Genomic DNA, 21,171 nt, shown 5'->3' with positions numbered 1-21,171 from the left:
CTTACAACACCTTTACTATTTTGACATATTTGAAAATGAGCTGGGAACACCCAAGTTATCAATATTTCATTCTCCTCGAAAACTTTATTAATAACTGTATAATTGTAGATAGTGAGAACACCTCATTGGATGAAGATCAAACATAGGCGGTTGAAGCTCTCCAAGTTCAATCGCCGTTATTCCCACTGCCCAGATATCACAGAGCTGGTTGTAGCCACCATTCTTTTCTACTGCTGCAACTTCTGGGGCCATCCTAGGAGGAATCAGTGAATATAACATCTTTAGTTTTTAAAAATGATAGGAAATCTGCTATTTTTTGTTATATTTTTGTTATATTCACTAAACTAGAGGGAAAGAGGCTGACAGATGTTTACTGGGAAAGACTTAGTAAAGACGACATATATACAGATATACTCTTTCAAAATTCATTATTTCAAAATCTTGGATCTTCTCTGAAGACTCGTGCTCTGAGGAAAAACTGTGTTGTCTTACTTTAGGTTTCTGTTTTGTGAATCTTGTCATATAATACGGGAAAAGAAAAGAATACCTAAATCCCATGAAATGTTCCCAAAGGAGGTGAGAATGAATCAGCAGGGAGCTATGGCAGGGTGAAGAGCCTCAACATTTCAGAGGACACAAGTGCAAATGCAGAGAGACTGGAGGAGAGCACGGAACACCTGGCAAGGTGATAGGACAGTGCTCCTCAGTGTATGATCTAGAGCCTTCCATGGAGCCATAAATTGCTTGTTATGAGTCTATGATAAGTACAGGAATTGAGAGTATTAACTCTTGTCCAAATACATGATCATTTTTTAGTAATTCATTTCTAACTTATTTTATAAAAGTATCAGTCTGTCATGAGCAGGAAATTTCAGAAAATTGGTCGTTCACCACAGGTAGTTTGAAAGGGTCTAAAAAGTATTTGTAAAATGAACTTCAGAAGTAGGAGCTAGATAATGAATAGCCTACTGATTATATAAGGAAGTTTAGACTTTATTGTGAAAATGGGGTAATTCTGGGGGGTAAACTTGATCTAAAACTCATGGCAATGTGAAGGACAGTATGAGAGGAGGTAAAAACAGAGTGGGGTAAATGAGCTGGATGACTATTTCAAAAATACAAGGGAAAAAAGATAAAGGACTATTCAAATGCAGTGGCAGAGGAGACTGAATGAAAGGGGTTGACTGAAGAGACTGATTTGAGTATAAAATGCTTGTGGATATTAGAGTAGAGCTATTATCAAACAACTGTGGAATATATCTAAGACTGAAGGTCAATTTAATAGCTGAGTTGGAGTTATTTGTTTGGGATTCAGTAGTATATAATAATGGCATTTGAAGTTATAAAGTATAAATATTACTCGGGGGAAATACTCTCTTTTTTTAATGTTTACTATTTTAAAATTAATTTATATTAAATATCCATAAGGTAAAAGTTGCTTTTATTTTTTTAAAGATTTTATTTATTGATTTGAGAGAGAGAGTGAGCATGAGTGCAGGGGAGGAGCAGAGGGAAAGGGAGAAGCAGACTTTCTGCTGGGCAGGGAGCCTGATGTAGGGCGCAATCCCAGGATCCGGAGATCATGACCTGAGTCGAAGGCAGAAGCTTAACTGACTGAGCCACCCAGGCACCCCTGGAAGTTCCCTTTATATGTACTTAGATTACAAAAAGTTACATACCACAATGTCTCTCAACTTAAAGGTGGTTAAGGATATAAAATATGTATACTAAAAATGCTGATATGTAGATGTACCCTGTTATATGCAAGTACTATGTACATAAAAATGGATATAGGAGTAAGGAGAAGAAGATAATCACTACTATGGAACAAAATGACTAAAGGCAAGTTCACAGAAGTTGAGCTGGAACCTAGAGAAAGCATATGGGTTTCAGCTCTTCTGCCCACCAGAATCAGTGGTGGGTAAGTGGAGCACCAAGTCGAACAGGAGTGTTGCAGTTCCTGGCACAGTGGGAAGCAGAGCTGTGATCTATCAGTCTACCATGAGTGAAGAAAGGCAGAGTGTGTGCCAGTTTTAAGACCAGGCAGGACTTAAGATAAACAGAGAAGATGGATATACTAGGGAGGTAATAATACCTAATATAGTCAGGGTACAAAAAACAAATTTTGACTAGATTAGAATGTTCACAGGGGAGGACAATCACAGAAAGAGACTGAGGAAGGAAACAGGCATATGATGAGGGAAATTCTATAGGTAATCTAACTTAGCTATGTTTTCTTCTAACTTTTACTTAAGTGATATTTATCGGGCCTTTATTTTTCCTGTTGTTATAATTGATATGTGTTGACAAAGAGAATTTGGAGTATATGGAAGAAAACAAGTCAAACATTATCCCACTCAAAGACAGCCACTGTTTCACATATTTACATCCATAAATTTTACTTACGCATGTATCTACTTTAACATGGCATTATATTATGCTACTTTTAATCTTAAATACGCTATTTTTTTTTTAAGATTTTATTTATTTATTTGACAGAGAGAGACACAGCGAGAGAGGGAACACAAGCAGGGGGAGTGGGAGAGGGAGAAGCAGGCTTCCCGCAGAGCAGGGAGCCCGATGTGGGACTCGATCCCAGGACCCCGGGATCATGACCTGAGCTGAAGGCAGTCGCTTAACCAACTGAGCCACCCAGGCGCCCAAATATGCTATTTTTAATCTTGCTTTTTTGAATAACAGTACATCATGAACCTATCCACTGACCATTCATCTTTTACAACAGGATTGATTGATTACAACAGGATTTTTAATACCAGCAATTTATTACATTATCTGAATAAATGTAATTTCCTTAACTAATTCTTCTTGCATGTGCATACCTTCTCTCAGTCTTTCATTATTAAAGTACTGTGATAAAGCTCTTCATATAATAATCTGTGTCTCTCTGATAAATTACTACAAGCAGAATTCAGACTAAAAAAACAAACATTGTTAAAGGTTTCTGAAAAACATTATTGCCAAATTATCCTTCAAAATTGTTCTACCAATTTCCACTTTCACTGTCAAATATTTAGTGACAGTGATAAGTATTACCCATGATTCCAAATATTTTCCAATTTGGAGAAAAGAATGGTGTTGTTCATTTAATTTACATTTTTGGTCATCATTAGGGGAAACATTTTTCATATTTCATGACATCTTATATGTATTATTTTAATAACTGCTTCTAATGAAATAGTTTTATTGACTTATTAAGAAGTTATATATTAAAGATATTAAAACCTATTTTTGCCATATTTTAGTGGATATTTCCTGATTTGCTATTTGCCTTTCACTTTTGTTCTAGTGTTCAACTTTAAATTTTCATGTAGTTAAATCTATCAATTTTTCCCTTTAACGTTTTCTGCTTTTATGCCAAGAAAGGCTTACTCAACTCTTTTTTTTCTTTTTAAGATTTTATTTATTTTATTTTAGAGAGCGCGAGCGAGTGAGCAGGAATAGTGGCAAAGGGAGAGGGAGAAAATCTGAAGCAGATTCTGTGCTAAGCATGGAGCCCAATAAGGGGCTCAATCTCGTGACCCTGAGATCATGACCTGAGCCAAAATCAAAAGTTGGATGCTTAACTGACTGAGCCACCCAGGCACCCTGGCTTACTCAACTCAAAGCAGATAGTCACTGATAGTTCATTTGGTTTCACTTTTATATTTAACTATTTCCATACACAATTTATTTTGGCATTAGGTATGAGGTATGGAGCAACTTTAAATTTCTTTCCAAATAGTAAGTTACCCAAACACTGATTTTAAAAAATCCAACCTTTCATACAAACTTTTGTCACCTTTTATAATATTCATTAAATTATATTACATATTAAGGTTTATTACTAGATATTCTATTTCAATTATCTATCTTCATTAATGAAAGCAGTGTTTTAGAAAGATCATTTTGTCAGTAGTTGGTAAGATGCATTGAGGAAGGTGGCTGGTGCATGCATGAATTTTATTTTATTTTATTTTATTTTTTTTTAAGATTTTTTTTATTTCTTTATTTGACAGAGACAGAGACAGCGAAAGCAGGAACACAAGCAGGGGGAGTGGGAGAGGGAGAAGCAGGCTTCCCGCTGAGCCGGGAGCCCGATGTGGGACTCGATCCCAGGACCCTGGGATCATGACCTGAGCCGAAGGCAGTCGCTTAACCAACTGAGCCACCCAGGCGCCCGCATGCATGAATTTTAAACAACCAGAAAGTGAAGACCTGGATTAAAATAGAATCAATACCAAAAGTAGGCTAATAAAAATGACAAGAGATTATAAATAAGAGCCTTTCTTTTGAAAAATCTCATACTTATGAGTCCTCTTAATACAAAATCCCAGGGACAACAGGAATTATTAGCTCTTTAACACAGGGAAAGATGGACAATAAAAATGGGTATCAGAGTTCCCTAACCCAATCAGAAGTATGATAGTATCAAGGAGCATGCAAATTTCCAGACTTTCAGTCAACTGTCAATTGTATCACCAAATATCTATGCTGATCACCAACTCTGAAGAAATGAAAATGCACAAAATCTAATCATAATAATATCTTACCAGTAGGGAGTGCCAATGAAAGATTTTCTCTTTGCAATGGTGGCTGTTATTTTCGCAGCCACGCCAAAGTCAGCTAGTAAGGAAAAAAATTGAATAAAAATTTTAGTTCTTTCAATGAAGTTACCCACATTTCTAAATTTCACCCTTAGGCATGGCATTATTAAGAATTCAGACAGTAATGCTAAGGAAATGTATATAAAGTGAATACCTAAATATTTTCTTGCTTAGTTTATAACATTCATTGAAGGAAAATCATTTTTTGGCACTTTACTAGAATGAAGCAAACTTTATAAAGAACAAAGTTAATAAAAAACTTATAAGCACGATGAAATTAATTAGGAAAAAAAACCATAAAAAAATAAACCTCCCACCTGGATGCCTTTTACTCTAACACAAGTAGGGCAGTATTTTGGTGCTATTAAAGAGAGTCTTTTTTTCTCTATATAAACGTTACTGTTGTTACACATGACTGTAAAAAACTAAATATACATATAGTTCATTTTTGTCATTTAACTAACACCTCAGGGAATCTACTCTGTTCTCCTTAACTATTAATTTTGATGACTGAATAATGTTCCATAAGTGGATTTATTACAGTTTAACAGGTTTTTTTTTTAAGATTTTTTAAATTTCTTTATGAAAGGGGGGGCAGTGAGCACAGGGAGGAAAAGAGGGAGAGGGACAAGCAGGCTCCCCACTGAGCACAGAGCCCGATGTGGGGCTCCATCCCAGGACCCTAAAATCATGACCTGAGCCAAAACCAAGAGGTAGACCTTAACCAACTGAGCCATCCAGGTGCCCCCAGTTTAACAGTTTTTTTATTGCTAGCTCTGTTTGTACTTTTTCTGTTATAATGTATAATTAATAGTTCTATGAATATAGATCTTTTTCTTTAGGATTAATTTCCTTAAACTATCTCAGGAGTATAATTACTGGATCAAAACATGAATATTGTTGAGGTTCTTGATATGAATATTAAGCTTATATAATGTTAATTCTCATTTAAAATTTTATTAAATCTTTTTGGGAAAAAATTTGAGGAACTTGAAATAACATACCTAATTTTACATCACCATGATCTGTCAATAAAATATTTGCACCCTAAAACAAAAATATAAATACTATTAAATTACCATTATAAAACTCCTTCTGATAAAATTACCAATTTAAGCATATTAAATGAACTTACTTTGATATCCCTATGCATTTTGCCTTTAGTATGCAAATAGGCAAGACCCTGAAGTTAAAAAAAAAAAAGTATGCATTAGCAAAGTGCAAACCTAACACCTACATTATCTTTTTTTTTAAGATTTCTCATTTGAGAGAGAGAGAGAGAGAACACATGCACTAGGGGTAGAGGGAAAGAATCTTCAAGCAGTCTCCCAGCTGAATGCAGAGCCCACCACGGGGCTTAATCCCACAGTCCATGAGATCATGACCTGAGCCAAAACCAAGAGTAGGATGCGTAACCAACTGAGCCACCCAGGTGCCCCAATACCTGTATTTTCTACTTAAATTCTCACTGAATAAGAAAAACTAGAATGTCTTTGGGGGGGGGAGGGGGAACCTAGAAGAGTTTCTTTTTACTAACCAATGTTTACTGTATTTTATGATTTCAAATTCATTTTCTGGTAAAAATCAGAAATATTTTACTGTAACACCATCACCAAGATAACGAATGTATCCATCACCCTCAAAAGTCCTCCTTACACACAAACACGGATCTGCTTTCTATCACTACAGATTTAAATTTTCTAGAGTTTTACATAAACTGAATTATATAGTATATTCTTTTTTGTCTGGTCCCTTTCATTCACAATAATTAATTTGAGATTCCTTGTTAATGTGTATATCAATAGTTCATTCTTCTTTATTTTTGAGTAGTATTCCATTGTACAGATACACCGAATTTGTTTACACATCCACCTGTTGATAGACATTTGGATTGTTGGATTGTTTACAGTTTTTGGCTTTTATAAATAAAGCTGCCATTAAGGTTCATATACAAGTACTAGTATGATTTTTTCCCCTTAGGTAATACCTAGCAGTGTAACTGAATTATATGGTGGTAATAAATTTAAACTTTTAGGCAAATGCCAAACTGTTTTCCAAAGCAGCTGTACCATTTTATATTGAAAACAGCAGTGTATGAGAATTTCAGTTAATCCATATCCTCACCAACCTTCTTAAGGTCAGTCTTTTTAATTTTAGCCATTCTTTGGTGAAGTGTCTGTTTTTTTTTTAAGATCCAAGTGACTTTATTAAGCACGATTCACAAGTTGAGCAGCATCCCATCTACCAAGTAGAGTTCCAAGGAGTTGTACAAAATTTCTAGGAAGGAGGGTGGGACAAGAAGTTATTAATAAAAATGATTGTTTCAGGCAGGGTCACCTTCCCTTACGGGGAAGGGCAGGGGTCTTATTAGGTGGGGGGATGGAGAGGGCCCGTGTGACAGATTCCTCACTGATTTCCCGACCAGCATCAAATGTCTGTTCAAATCTTTTGTCCGTTTGTTTATTGGGCTCTTGTTTATTACTGACTTTTGAGAGTTATTTATGTACTCTGGATACAAGTTCTTGATCAGATATACACTTTACAAATATCTTCTTCTAGTCTGCAGCTTCTCATCATTCTCTTACCAGTGTCTCTAGAAGAATGGAAGTTTTCAATTTTAATAAAGTCTAATTTACCAAGTTTTTCTTTTATGGATCATGCTTTTCATGTTATGTCTGAAAATGCTTTGCTTAATTCAAGACTGCAAAATTTTCTCTTGTTTCCTTCTAGCAGTTCTAGTTTTAGGTTTTACTATTTAGGTCTATGATTACTTTTAGGTTTTTACATATAATATGAAGTACAGCTTAAGGTTCATTTGTTAGCGTATGGATGTCCAATTATTCCAATACCATTTATTGAAAAGTCTGTACTTTCTTCACTGATTTGTCCTTTCAACTTTGTTAAAAACCAGCAGTCCATTTATGTGTAGATTTATTTCTGGTCTTTCTATTCTGTTCCAATGAGCTACTTTTCTATTCTTATGCCAATGCCACTATGTTTTGATTAATACAGTTTTATAAGTCTTAAAATTGCTGCTGGCTGTCAAATTTTGTGCTCCTTTTTAAAGTTCTTTGACTATTCTAGGTTCTTTGTATATCCACAGTAATTTTAGAATGAGCTTCTCCATTTCTACAGAAAAAAGTGCTTCCATAGATTTTGTTTGGGATTGCACTGAATCTATAGGTCAACTTGGGGAGAACTGACATCTGAACTATTGTTGAGTCTCCTGATCCATGAATACGGTACAGTTCTCCATTTACTTAGGTCTTCTTTATTTTTTCTCAGCAGTTTTGTAGTTTTTAGTATGCAGGGATTTATGTATCTTTTGTTTTCCCTTAAGAATGTCATATCTTTTGTTACTGTTATTATAAAAGTTCTGATCGTCTGTTGCTAGGGTACGGAAATCCAATTGATCTTGTACATGGATCTTGAATCCTGCAAATGTTTTAGCCTCAATTATTAGTTCTAGAAGCTACTTTGTAGACTCTATTCCATTTTTTATATTAATGATTATGTGATCTGTGAATACAGTTTTACTTCTTACTTTCTAATCTGGATGCATTTTATTTTTTTTCTTATTGCACTGGCTGAAACCTCCAGTACAATGTTGAAAAGAAGTGATGAGAGCAGACATTCTTGCGCTGTTTGATCGGTGGGAAAGCATATAGTATTTTACCATTAAGTATGATTTAGTTGTAGGTTTTTCATAGGTGTTCTTTATCAGGTTGAACAAGTTCCTTTCTATTCCCGGTATGCTCAGAATCTTTATCAGGAATAAATGTTGGATTTTGCTAAATGCTTTTTCTGCGTCTATTTAAGATGATCATGTGGGTTTTTCTCATTTTGTTTGCTACTATGGTCAATTACTCAAAGTAATTTTTGAGTGTTAAATCAAAATTGCATTCTAGGATAAACCCCACTTATTGATGATGTATTATTATCTTTTCAAATATGTTGCTGGATTACCCTTGTTAACCTCTTATTTTCCTTTTAAAGTTTTGCATCTGTGCTTATGAAGGATAGTATTAGTCTATAGTTTTGTTCTCTTGCAATATTATTTGATTTTGGTTTTGGAGAAATGCTGGTCCATAAAATCATTTGGAAAGTATTCATTCTTTACTCTTCAATTTTCTAGAAGAGTTTGTGTAGAATGGCATTATTTTTTCCTTAAATGTTTGGTAGAATTTACCTACCCACATCATCTGACTTGGGAGTTTTCTTTGTGGGAATATATATAAAGAAGAATTCAGATGATTTCTGACTGAGTGATCTTTGGTAGTTTGTGTCTCTCAAGGAGATTGTTAATATTTTCCAAGTTGTAGGCAGAAAGCTACTCATAATATTCCTCAGGTACTGAGCATCCTTGTTATTCTTTCAATATTTGTAGATTCTGTGATAATATCTTTATATTCATTCCTAATATTTATAATTTTTTATTTTCTCTTAGAGGATTATCAATTTTATTGATCTTCTCAAAGAATCAGATTTTGGTTTTCTGCCATAAAACCAAACCAGATTTGGTTTTATTTTTCTGCTATTTCATTGATTTCTCACTCTGATCTTTATTATTTCCTTTCTCTGCTTACTTTGGATTTAATCTGATTTTTTTTTTTTCAGTTTCTTAAGATGGAATTTGAAGATGTTAATTTTAGACCTTTTTTTCCTTTCTAATAGAAGTGCTCAGTACTATAAACTTCCCTCTACGTATTGCTTTAGGAATACCCCACACCTTCATGTGTTAAGTTTTCATTTCATTTGGTTCAAAATACTTTTTAGTTTCTCTTCTGATTTCTTCTTTGATCCATGGGTTACTTAACAGTGCTTTATTTAGTCTCCACATATTTGGAGATAGTCCAGAAATATTTCTGTTAATTTTTAATTTAATGCAATGTGGTCAGAGAATATACTTTGTATGATTTAATCCTTTAAAATGTATTGAAACATATTTTATAGCTCAAAATATGGTCTATCTTGATAAATGCTCTATGGGCACTTGAAAAGCATATGTATCACACTGTTGTTAGACTAAAATGTTAGTTAGGTCAAGCTGGTTGGTTTTATTGATTTTCTGCCTACTTGGTCCACAGAATTATTCTGAGAGGGGTATATCTGGTTATAACTGTGTGTTTGTCTATCTTCCTTATAATTTTATCAGTTTTTGCTCATTTATTTTGAAGCTGTGTTATTGGGGGCTCAAGAATTTAGGGTTGTTACATCTTTTGACAGAGTGGCCCTAAAGAAGTAGCCATCTGCTCTGAAGTCTACTTTGTCTGATATTAATATGGCCACTCCAGCTTTCTTTTTAATAGTATCATATATCTTTTCTTTTACTTTTGACTATTTGTGTTTTTATAAAAGTACATTTCTTACAGGCAGCATCTAGTTGGGTCTTACATTTTTCCATTCTGACAATCTCTGCCCTTTTTATTTTTTAAAAAATTTTATGTAATAAAAATTATATGTAATAAGATATACAGCATGATGATTTGATATATATATACACATAGTGAAATGATTACTTGAGTCAAGCTAGTTAACATATCATCTCTTCATAGTTACTGGTTTGGTTTTTTAACAAAAGCACCTGAAATTTACTCTCTTAACATATTTCCAGTATTCAGTACAGTATTATTAACTAATACAGTTGTCAGGCTGTCCATTAGTCATCAGTCAATCTACATGGCTTCAACTTTATAGTCTGACCAACATCTCTCCATTTCTCGCCCCTGACCCTCAAGCTCCTGGTAATCATCATTCATTCCACTCTCTGCATCTATAAGTTCAACTGTTTTAGATTCTATATAAAAGTTACTTATGCAGTCTTTGTCTCTAGTGCCTGGCTTATTTCATTTAGTATAATGTCCTACAGGTTCAAATATGTTGTCACAAATGACAGGATTTCCTTCTTTTTATGATTAAATAATATTCCACTGTATATATACACTATACCTTCTCCATTCATCTGTCAACAGACACCAAAGGTGGAAGTTTGTCAGCATAATAGAATTTCAAAATTGGAACTAATCTTGGAGGGCATCCTTACCAATGCTCATTTTATACTTAGGGAATTAGAACCATAAAATAGATTGTGGTCATATACCAGGGTCAGAATGCAAATTCAAGTTTTCGTTTTGTTTCTTACTTCCATTTAGTACTCTATCCATTACTTGAAGCAATGACTTTTGGAAATTAAAATAAAAAAAAATCTGTCAACAATTCTCTGCTATGAGTGTCTGATTAGTTTTGTATTTCATGTGAACAGAAAAAGTAGATATCTATGTTACGAGAGTATTACAGAAATATATATATATGACAAATTTACTTTTGTATATTTAACATTCAGATTTGACATGGTATGTATTCTAAAGCATGAGGAAACCAACTCTTAGAAATGACTAGAGTTTTCTCTTAAATCAAATCAATCTCCCAGTTTCTAAAATATGGAAAAATAACATATAGAACATCAATTTCATTTCTAAACAAACTACACAATCTAGGAAATGTAGGGATAGAAACATTAATTAACAATTATCAGCTGTAAATTACCAAAATAAAAAATGTAATCACTACTACTAATTCCTAATTTAAATGCTTTAAAGGATATGAACAAAATTATTACTTGCTAGCTTTTCAAGGCACTAAAAAAATAAATTGGGAGAAATGCTGCATACTCTATACCTTTATTAAAGGGTCACAATCTAGTTTATTAACACACTAAAAGCTCTCACAGGTTCTGAAATAAAGAAGTAAAGAAACTTCTGCTTAATACAATATTGACCAGAACTATAAAATGGGGTTCTGCTATCAATGATACTTATTAATAATCACATAAAGCTAGAAGTTCCAGGTAACATTCTGGGTTATGGTTTGCTAATTTATTCTCATTTTGGGAGAAACAGTAAAAGGCTTCATGTTTTATGCAAAAGGATTCCTTCTCTTGTCATAAAACTTAAGGGGAAAGACAACTTGTTAGGATTGAGAGGTCTGGTGATTCATTCACAAAAAACAATTCACACCCATGGCTTTCCTTAACTCTGCAGCAACTGAGGGCCAAACCTGACAAAATGGAACACCAGACATCACCACTGTTCATACCAGCATCAGCTTAAAGGAATTCTTGTGACTCATTCAGAAATAAAGAACCAGGCTTACAGAATTACAATATGAGAGGTTAACAGAAAAATCATTTGGTTTACTCTTTTTCTTTAGGGCAGAGCATCATTTTACAGTTTTCAATTGTGAAACTAGAACTGCCTTTCTATCTACATAAGCAAATATATTACCTGTAAAGTTTCTCTGCACACATAGGCTATTTGTAATTCTGATAATGGCCCAGTAACTAGGAAAAAAGAAAGACCACATTGTTATACATTTCAATACAACAGGTTAAAAACAGTCTACCGTAAAAATGACAAACTATTATAAAACTTCTGTACATATCATTGGGTGACTTCTCAACATGAGCACACATTGTTCTTGTAATCAGGAAACAAAAAAAAAAAATTAAGTTGAGAACTTTAAAATGTACTTTAAAAATGGAAGATTTACTCTATAAGAACTCTGGTCACTGAAAATATAAGCACCCATTATGTGCAAAGCATAGTACTAGGCATCATAGGATGTTCTACAGAACTAAACAACAGACATGATCTTAATTCTGAACAATTTTTCTAAAGTAAAGCCAAGAAATGAGATAAACATATATAATTAATTACAGTTATATAAAGAAGTAGAGAACCGTAAGAGATCAATTGTTGAAATATATTGAAAGGCAACATATACTATATTTTTCAAAATAGGAAGGCTTGATCCAGCACCTTCTCTAAGAATTTAAAAAGTAACCAGGTAACTTTTTTTTTTTAAAGATTTTATTTATTTTTATTTTAGACAGAGACTGTGTGAGCAGGGGAGGAGTAGAGGGAGAGGGCGAGAGAGAAAATCTCTGGCAGACTCCTCGCTGAACACAGTGCCCAAGGTGGGGCTTGATCTCAGGACCCTGACAGATCATGACCTGAGCTGAAACCAAGAGGTGGTCGTTCAACCAAATGAGCCACCCAGGCGCCCCGACTTCTTTAATTTTTTTTTATGATTGATTTATTTATTTTAGAGAGAGAGAGAGCGCATAAGCAGGAGGGGCAGAGGGGAGAATCTCAAGCAGATTCTGTGCTGAGCATGGAGCCTGATGTGGGGCTCGATCTCATAACCCTGAGATCATGACCTGAGCTGAAACCAAGAGTCAGTGGCTTAACCGACTGCACCACCCAGGCACCCCTTCTTCCTTTTTAAGATTTATTTATTTGAGAGAGAGAGAGAGAGAGAGAGAGAGAGCGTGAGCTCATGTGCTCTTGGGAGGAAGGACAGGGAGGGAGAATCTCAAGCAGACTCCATGAGGGTGGAGCCCTATGGGGCGGGGAATGGGGGGACAGCCTCGATCCCATGACCCATGAGATCATGACTTGAGCGGAAATCAAGAGTCAGAGATTAACTGACCACCAAGGCACCCCCCGGGTCACTTGTGACAACCAGATCTCTATTATGAAATATAAAATCCTTTTGTAAGTACCTAACCAGACACTTAAAAAATAGGCCTTCCAGGAGCGACTGAGTGGCTCAGTTGGCTCAGTTGGTTAAGTGTGGGACTCTTGGTTTTGGCTTAGGTAATGATCTCTGGGTGTGAGATCAAGCCCCATGCTGGGCTCCGTGGAACTCTCTCTGCCCCTCCCCCTTCTCGTTCTCTCTCTCTTAAAAAAAAAAAAAATGCATTCCAATACCGTGAAAATATTTGAAATCTGGGGTGGTGTTTGCTGGCAGTGAAACCAAATCAGGTACTTATACATAACCTTCCCTTAAAAGAAATATTTTACTGCATATTTTAATCACTGGCTCTCTACAGCTACACAGCAACATAAAATTTTGATATTTAGCAACTGGATAGACTAATAAAACAAGGGAAGTCGCCTTATTAACTAACAGTTTATTGTAAGTGTAGATATTCTTGATTACTATGCTATCTAGTATACAATATACAGGGATGGATACTTCTTGGATTCAATTTAATTCAACAAATATCAGGTTTAATAATGGAAAGCAGAAATTTCATAAATAAGATTAATGTCTTAAAACAATTTTTTTGTTTTAATTAATTTTAAAAATCTAATTAAAAAATGCCAGCTATATAGTTTTATTTATCCATATTCTTGAGTTCTCAGTCTGTAAAAGTGTGAATAAAAATTATAACTATAAAAAACTTTTCATATAAATGATAATTCTTCATAAAATCAAAGAAAAGAATTTTAAATTGAGTGGCATACAGTTGTTTACCAATAATTCTTTAAAATTAGCAGTAGGATAAAATAAAAGGGAACATTAATTCTAGTATGACAGAATACATAAGAAAATGACTAGTGTATAAGAAATCAAAACTTTTAAAAAAATGGGATTCACTCTTGTTTTATTTTTTTAAGACTTTATTTATTTGAGAGAGCGTGTGTGTGCAAGCACAAGCAGGGGAGAGGGGCAGAGGGAGAGGGAGAAGCAGACTTCCTGCTGAGCAGGGCGCCCAATGCAGGGCTCGATCCCAGGACTCTGGGATGATGACTTGAGCAGAAGGCAGACGCTTAACCAAATGAGTCATCCAGGTACCCCTCACTCTTGTTTTAAAAACTCTTTGTAATATTTTGTATATTTGTAATATTTATGTGGTATTAAATATTACTTAAATAAAAAGAGGCAGTGTCCAGAGTTTAGAAATCAGTCACAACTATTTTTTTGTCATGGGTTATGTGACAAAATTAGATTATTATTATATTTATTAATTTATAATTAAATAATACATCAGTACATTTTTATTAGAATTCAAAATTTTACTTATGAGTCCCACCTTATCCTCCCCTAGAAGTAATGACTTATCAATGTGGTACATATCCTTTCATTTTGCTATGCATTAAAATTCATATATAATGTGAATATAAAAAGTTTTATTTTTAAAAGTCTAAGTGTGATTGATTATGCTATACATATTTTTTCTTGATCCAATTTTTCCATTTAAAGAGGCCTTGGAGAGATATATCCAGGTCAGTATAAATGGAGCTACTTCATCTTTTTAAACACTGCATAGTATTCCATATTATAGAAGCAGCATAGTTTATTTAACAATTGCTCTATTGATTATTTTAAAAATCTGACCTCTACAAGCTACAAATATTATTTAAATTTGATGAGCACTTATTTTTACATCTACTATGGTTGTATTTGTAAACTTGATGACTGAAATTTGATAAGACTGTCAATATAAAGATTTCAGCCCAGAAATGTTTGAAAGTATTTCACATAATTCTTAATAAATGATACAATGCAAAGCTGCAACGGGAGTTTTACTATTCCATATTCAGTTAAATAAAGAAAAAACATTGTTTTATAAGGATCTCTGCTTAGTCTCATAAACTCTAGAAAATCAGGAACCTGTCAACAACAAAACAAATTGGAAGCTAAATTATGGAGCCAAAATGAAGACTCTTTCTAAATAGTAAAATCTAATTCAACTCAGAAAATGGCCTAATTACCTAACAGAATGCTCAATAAAACATACTTCAAATGTTTGAAAATTATACGTTCTTAATACAAAAATATAGCAACAATTAAACTGCTTTCTTAGTTACGCTAAATGATTTTTAAAATAGATATATAATTTCTTTTATCTGAGAGTTAACCTTTGTATTTCAATTCTTACTTACAAGGAAGTTGAGGCAGTTTCAATTGTAGATAACATATTTTCCTACAGACTACATAAGATTTCCTAGAGACTACATCTAAAAAGTAAAATTTGGGTTGTACAAGAACTCTTGGATTTCTCAGTTCAGGTTTCAGCAAATTTAACTGGATAACCAACAAAAATAAAGTTTAGATTTCTTGTATGCACTAATACTACAGGAGCAGAATGGAAGAATGTAAAACAGTATATCTACCTACCAATATCCCTGGTTAACTACAAATGATAAAAACAATCATTAAAGTCAAAGTCAGTTTTAAAATGTAAAGTCAAATTAACAGTACCATGGTAAATATCTTGAAGTGATCCACCACCACAGTATTCCATACAAATCCACAGTTTTTCTCGACTAATATGAAAGAGAAAGAAAATTATATTAGCTAGGAATTCTTAATCACTGAAAGCTCTGAAGGCTTTCTCTCTTCAGTACACCAAGGTTTAGAATGGATTACAGGGTGTACAGGAAATTGCCCTGGCAGTCTCTCTTCCAGATACAGAAAAGCATAGTAACTTACCATCTTCAATGGTTTAGAATATAATCAGTTTTATAAGCTAAAACACTTATTTGTAATCATTTGTAATATTTATTGCCAGATAAGATGTAACTGCATAAATGGAGGTGTCACTAATATAGCAGGGGAGACAGTAAGAAAACCTGAGAAAACTTTAGACAATATAACTTAAAAATTTATATATAACAGCATTTACATGAAAAGGAGGGAGAGTGGTAGTAAAGAAGTATAAAATACAAGGAGAGCATATGCTTTTTTTTTTTTTTTTTACCTGAGATAGCTCCCAAAGTAGGCAACGATGTTGCAATGTTTACATTCTTTAACCATAAATATTTCTTGCTGAATCAAAGAAAAATCATCTCCTGAAAAACAAAATGATAAAACTTAGACACCAAGTTACATTTTGAGTCTTATATATGGGAAAAAGAAAGGAAAACTTTACAATAAATGTTAGAGATGAGGAATTAGATACTCTTAATACTTTGGTGGGAATATAAACTGATACATTCTTTCTAAAACACAGAAGCCTTAAAAATATACACAATCTTTGAACTCATAATGTCACTTAAAAAATTTCTTTTCGGGCACCTGGGTGACTCAGTTGGTTAAGCGACTGCCTTCGGCTCGGGTCATGATCCTGGAGTCCCTGGATCGAGTCCCGCGTCGGGCTCCCTGCTCGGCGGGGAGTCTGCTTTGCCCTCTGACCCTACCCCCTCTCATGTGTTCTCTCTCATTCTCTCTCTCTCAAATAAATAGATAAAATTAAATTAAAAAATCTTAAAAAAAATTTTTTTCTGTACAAATCAAAACCTCAATGAGATACCACCTCACACGAGTCAGAATGGGTAAAATTAACAAGTCAGGAAAAGACATGTTGGCGGGGATGCGGAGAATGGGAAACCCTCCTACACTGTTGGTGGGAACGCAAACTGGTGCAACCACTCTGGAAAACAGTATGGAGGTTCCTCTAAAAGTTGAAAATAGAGCTACCGTACGACCCAGCAATTGCACTACTGGGTATTTACCCCAAAGATACAAATGTAGTGATCCGAAGGGGCACATGTACCCCACTGTTCATAGCAGCAATGTCCACAATAGCCAAACTATGGAAAGAGCCTAGACGTCCATCAACAGATGAATGGATAAAGAAGATGTGGTATATATATATACAATAGAATATTATGCAGCCATCAAAAAATGAAATCTTACCATTTGCAAGAAAGTGGATGGAACTAGAGGGTTTTATGCTAAGCAAAATAAGTCAATCAGAGAAAGACAAGTATCATATGATCTCACTGATATGAGGAATTTGAGAAACAAGACAGAGGATCATAGGGGAAGGGAAGGAAAACTGAAACAAGACGAAACCAGAGAGGGAGACAAACCATAAGAGACTCTTAATCTCAGGAAACAAACTGAGGGTTGCTGGAGTGGAGGGGGGTGGGAGGGATGGGGTGGCTGGGTGATGGACATTGGGGAGGGTGTGTGCTATGGTGAGCATTGTGAATTGTGTAAGACTGATGAATGTACGCCTGAAACAAATAATACATTAAATGTTTATAAAAAAAATTTTTTTTTCTGAAGGAGACTGCACAGAGATAAATGTTTCTACAATGTGACTTAATAATGAAAGAATGATTAAGTAACTTATGGTCCCTCTGCCTCTCCCCACCACTTGTACTCTCTCTCTCTCTCAAATAAATAAATAAAATCTTAAAAAAAAGATTTGGTGGCTGGGTGGCTCAGTTAGGCAATCTGCCTTCGGCTCAGGTCATGATCTCAGGGTCCTGGGATGGAGCCTCACATCGGGCTCCCTGCTCAGCAGGAAGCCTGCTTCTCCCTCTCCCTCTGCCTCTCCCCACCTCCCCTGCTCTCTCTCTCTCTCTCTCTCAAATAAATAAAATCTTTAAAATATAAATAAATAAATAACTTATGGTACAGTTATACATATAATACAGTTAAAACATGTTTTGATTTGAAAATATGTTCATGATATATTAAGTAAAAAAGGTATGTTTTATATATAAGTACATATGTATACAGAAAAAAATGTCTCAAAAAACTTACACAATGTTTATGTCTGGGTGGTAAAATTAAAAGTAATTTTGCTTCTTTTTATTTGTATTTTCCAATTTGTTTATTACAAACCTGTTTGAGTTGTTTAACTAGGAAAAGTTATATTAAAATGAAATATTGGGTAGTTATGGGAATTTCATGGTTGTTATGGGAATACCACCTAAAATGATATTGTCACCATCAAACTTCGTTTTATATAGTAGTCTTTTTTGGGGGGCCTTTTTCAGTTTTTAATTCCAGTTAGTTAACATACTTTAACTATCTATATTAGTTTTAGGAATACAACAGTGATTCAACAATTCTATTCATTACTCACTGCTCATCGTAAGTGTCCTCAATCCCCCTTCACCTATTTCCCCCATCCTCCCCCCACCCCCCTTCCCTCTGGTAGCCACCAGTTTGTCCTCTATAGTTTAAAGAGTCTGTTTTTTTGTTTCTTTATTTGTTTTGTTTCTTAAATTCCACATATGAGTGAAATCATATGGTATCTTTCTCTGACGTATTTTGCTTAGCATTAGTCTCTAGATCCATCCATGTTGCTGTAAAAGGCAACTTTTACAGCAACACTTGTAAAAAAAAAAATTTCTTAATTGTCTGCTAGTAGAAGGGGCTCAACGGAGATAATCCAAAACAGATGATGATCTATGTTTCCCATTATCAGTTTATGCAGAAGTAGGGAATAGCTCCTGCAAGTTACAGTAAAAAGCCAGCTCACCTAGGTGTAGAGGCTTTCTTTGTCCACTCCTGGACACCAGAATACGGTTTCTCCTTATATCTTACTCCTCTACCTGAGCCTTTTCCATTCCAGCATTAAAACTGATTTATACATGCTAATCTCCAACAAGCAGGCTAGATTCTAGCCTATCCCTCACTTTACCAGGAAGCCCTGAATTACAAAGGAAAAGAAGAGTAAAGAATTACCTAACTTTGTTAATATATACTACTCGTTGGATTTCATCTTACTCTCACTTTTAAATGTACACAGAAGTCATATCTGAGCTGTGCTAAAAAATGCTCCAGTTAAGTCTGGGATTTAGAACAGGTTTTCTCACCGGAGTAACTTCACTAATGATGTCTAACTTCTTAATGGTGTCTAAATTCTTCTTTTTTTTTTTTTTTTAAGATTTTTATTTATTTATTTAATAGAGATAGAGCACAAGTAGGCACAGCAACAGACAGAGGGAGAGGGAGAAGCAGGCTCTCCACCGAGCAGGGAGCCCGATGCGGGGCTCGATCCCAGGACCCTGGGATCATGACCTGAGCCGAAGGCAGCCGCTTAACCAACTGAGCCACTCAGGCGCCCCAATGGTGTCTAAATTCTTAAACTGACCTTTAAAAGCCAATATGGCTGAATTAATACTAATAACAAACCACTACTTCCTGGGGAAATTTAGCTGAGTTCCTCCCCCACCCCCCAACTGTGGTTCCAGCAGAAGCTACATGAGGTTTCTGCCAGAAAAGGTGGGGTCTTGGTGAGACTGAGCAACAGTTTCTACAGCTGTAGCTGGAAGCTAGAGTTCACAAGAACAGGTCATTAATAACTCAGATGTTTGAGGACTGTGCCTTCTTTGATATACTTAACTTTGTGAATAAACTTGTTTTGAATATATTCTTCATATATCTGTTTCACCATTGTCTTAAGCTTTAATCCAAAGCGGGTAGAATGTTCTTTGAATTGAAACTGTACCATGGAGCAGACATATAAAGATAATATATTTTTAAAAAATTTTTTTTTTAAGATTTTTATTTATTTATTCATGAGAGACAGAGAGAGAGAGAGAGAAGCAGAGGGAGAAGCAGGCTCCCAAGGAGCAGGGAGCCCGATGCGGGACTCGATCCCAGGACTCTGGGATCATGACCTGAGCCGAAGGCAGACGCTTAACCATCTGAGCCACCCAGGCGCCCCTAAAGATAATATTTTTGTAGTCTATCCTGAAAGGCAGATAAGCTACATACAATAATTCATTACAGATGCAATTATTCTTTGATGGGTTTTACATCAGCTTCTTCAAAATGATCTAAATTTGGGTTCACTTTATTCTTCTGATTGGGTGATGACAGACTACCGTTTCCTTTTGAGATAAAAAATAAAATCTACTAGGTTCAGACACCTCAGGCTTATAGGTTCCAGCTCTGTTGTTCATGTAAAAATGGGTTTTGAGGAGATTATTTCCTCAAAAAAGAGAAGTTTCATTTGAGACTAGCTGAGAAATACAGAACCCCATATCTGCAGTTTTGACTAAGTACCTGTTATTTCCAACCAGATGTCTTGCTAGCACCTTGAATATGCTCCAAGGCACCAATATCTTCTCTTAAGGACCAAATAATTTTCTCTTTGGACTTTCTATTTGTGTTAAGGACACTTTTTTTTTTCTACAGGACTAACCTCTGGCAGCCTCTCCATAGCCCTCCTAAGAGAACTGACCTCGGTGCAGCAAGAGCTAGTCTGTGTCATGTCATCTTTTACTTGCTGAAGGCACTGAGGTGGACAAATGACCTAAAAAATGGGATAGCTAATCACATTTGGTGTCTTGAAAATTTGAACCATGGAGACTAAGTTGTTAGTAACAAGGAGAATCACATTAAAAGTGGAATATTAGAATAAGAGTCTATGAATGATTGTGGCTAAGGTTACTAGAGATGTACTGAAAACCTGGCTGATGAGTATATCCTTATATAGGAAGGAAAAGATCCACCAGAGCTTGAATGTGTACCAAAGCATAGGCAGAGACAGCTGGGAAATCCCTGAGACCAGAAGCTCATGACCTTAGGCGCGCGCTCGCGCGCGTGTGTGTGTGTGTCTCTCTCTCTCTCTCTCTCTCTCTCTCTCTCTCTCTCTCAGGAACTCAGCCTGATACTCTTAGGAAAAAAGACTGGCAGTCTTCAGCCAGAAATGTGATCCATAAGGAGCAGGAAGGATGGTAGCTCTGTGTCTGAGATGGCTGACATTGGAATCAGTCCTGCTTCTTAGCAATATGTTGTTGCTTATTTTATAAATAACATGAAAACAAACTTCTTAGGACAGCTAAAAGGTACTTTTTTATTAGTATCATCCAACTATTACATAAAGGCCTATGTATTACACTTGCTAGTTTTATCCCATTAAAATTCTAAACTGGATGTTTAAAGTAATGTCTCTCATTCTTAACTAATCATAAAATCACTTATTAATTAGAGATTCCTAGGCTCACTTTATGCTTTCTGAATCAGA

General features: G+C 35.0%; 1 protein-coding gene across 1 annotated transcript in view; it reads right to left on the bottom strand.

Annotated features, from left to right (window-relative positions):
• The window catches only part of MAP4K5 (mitogen-activated protein kinase kinase kinase kinase 5), a 110,701-nt gene that overhangs the window by 45,919 nt on the left and 43,611 nt on the right, over window positions 1-21,171 (bottom strand). Inside the window, exons 4-10 of the mRNA XM_044918069.1 lie at window positions 16,156-16,246; window positions 15,657-15,721; window positions 11,888-11,943; window positions 5,740-5,787; window positions 5,609-5,651; window positions 4,551-4,623; window positions 122-253 (exon numbers count right to left, since the gene is read on the bottom strand). Coding sequence (XP_044774004.1) covers window positions 122-253; window positions 4,551-4,623; window positions 5,609-5,651; window positions 5,740-5,787; window positions 11,888-11,943; window positions 15,657-15,721; window positions 16,156-16,246 — 508 coding nt within the window. The remainder of the gene's footprint in view (window positions 1-121; window positions 254-4,550; window positions 4,624-5,608; window positions 5,652-5,739; window positions 5,788-11,887; window positions 11,944-15,656; window positions 15,722-16,155; window positions 16,247-21,171) is intronic.

The sequence above is a fragment of the Neomonachus schauinslandi genome, chromosome 9, assembly GCF_002201575.2.
Source record: "Neomonachus schauinslandi chromosome 9, ASM220157v2, whole genome shotgun sequence".
NCBI classification, from domain to species: domain Eukaryota; kingdom Metazoa; phylum Chordata; class Mammalia; order Carnivora; family Phocidae; genus Neomonachus; species Neomonachus schauinslandi.
Note: the sequence above shows the minus strand (reverse complement) of the source record. Positions and strands in the feature narration are given on the sequence as shown.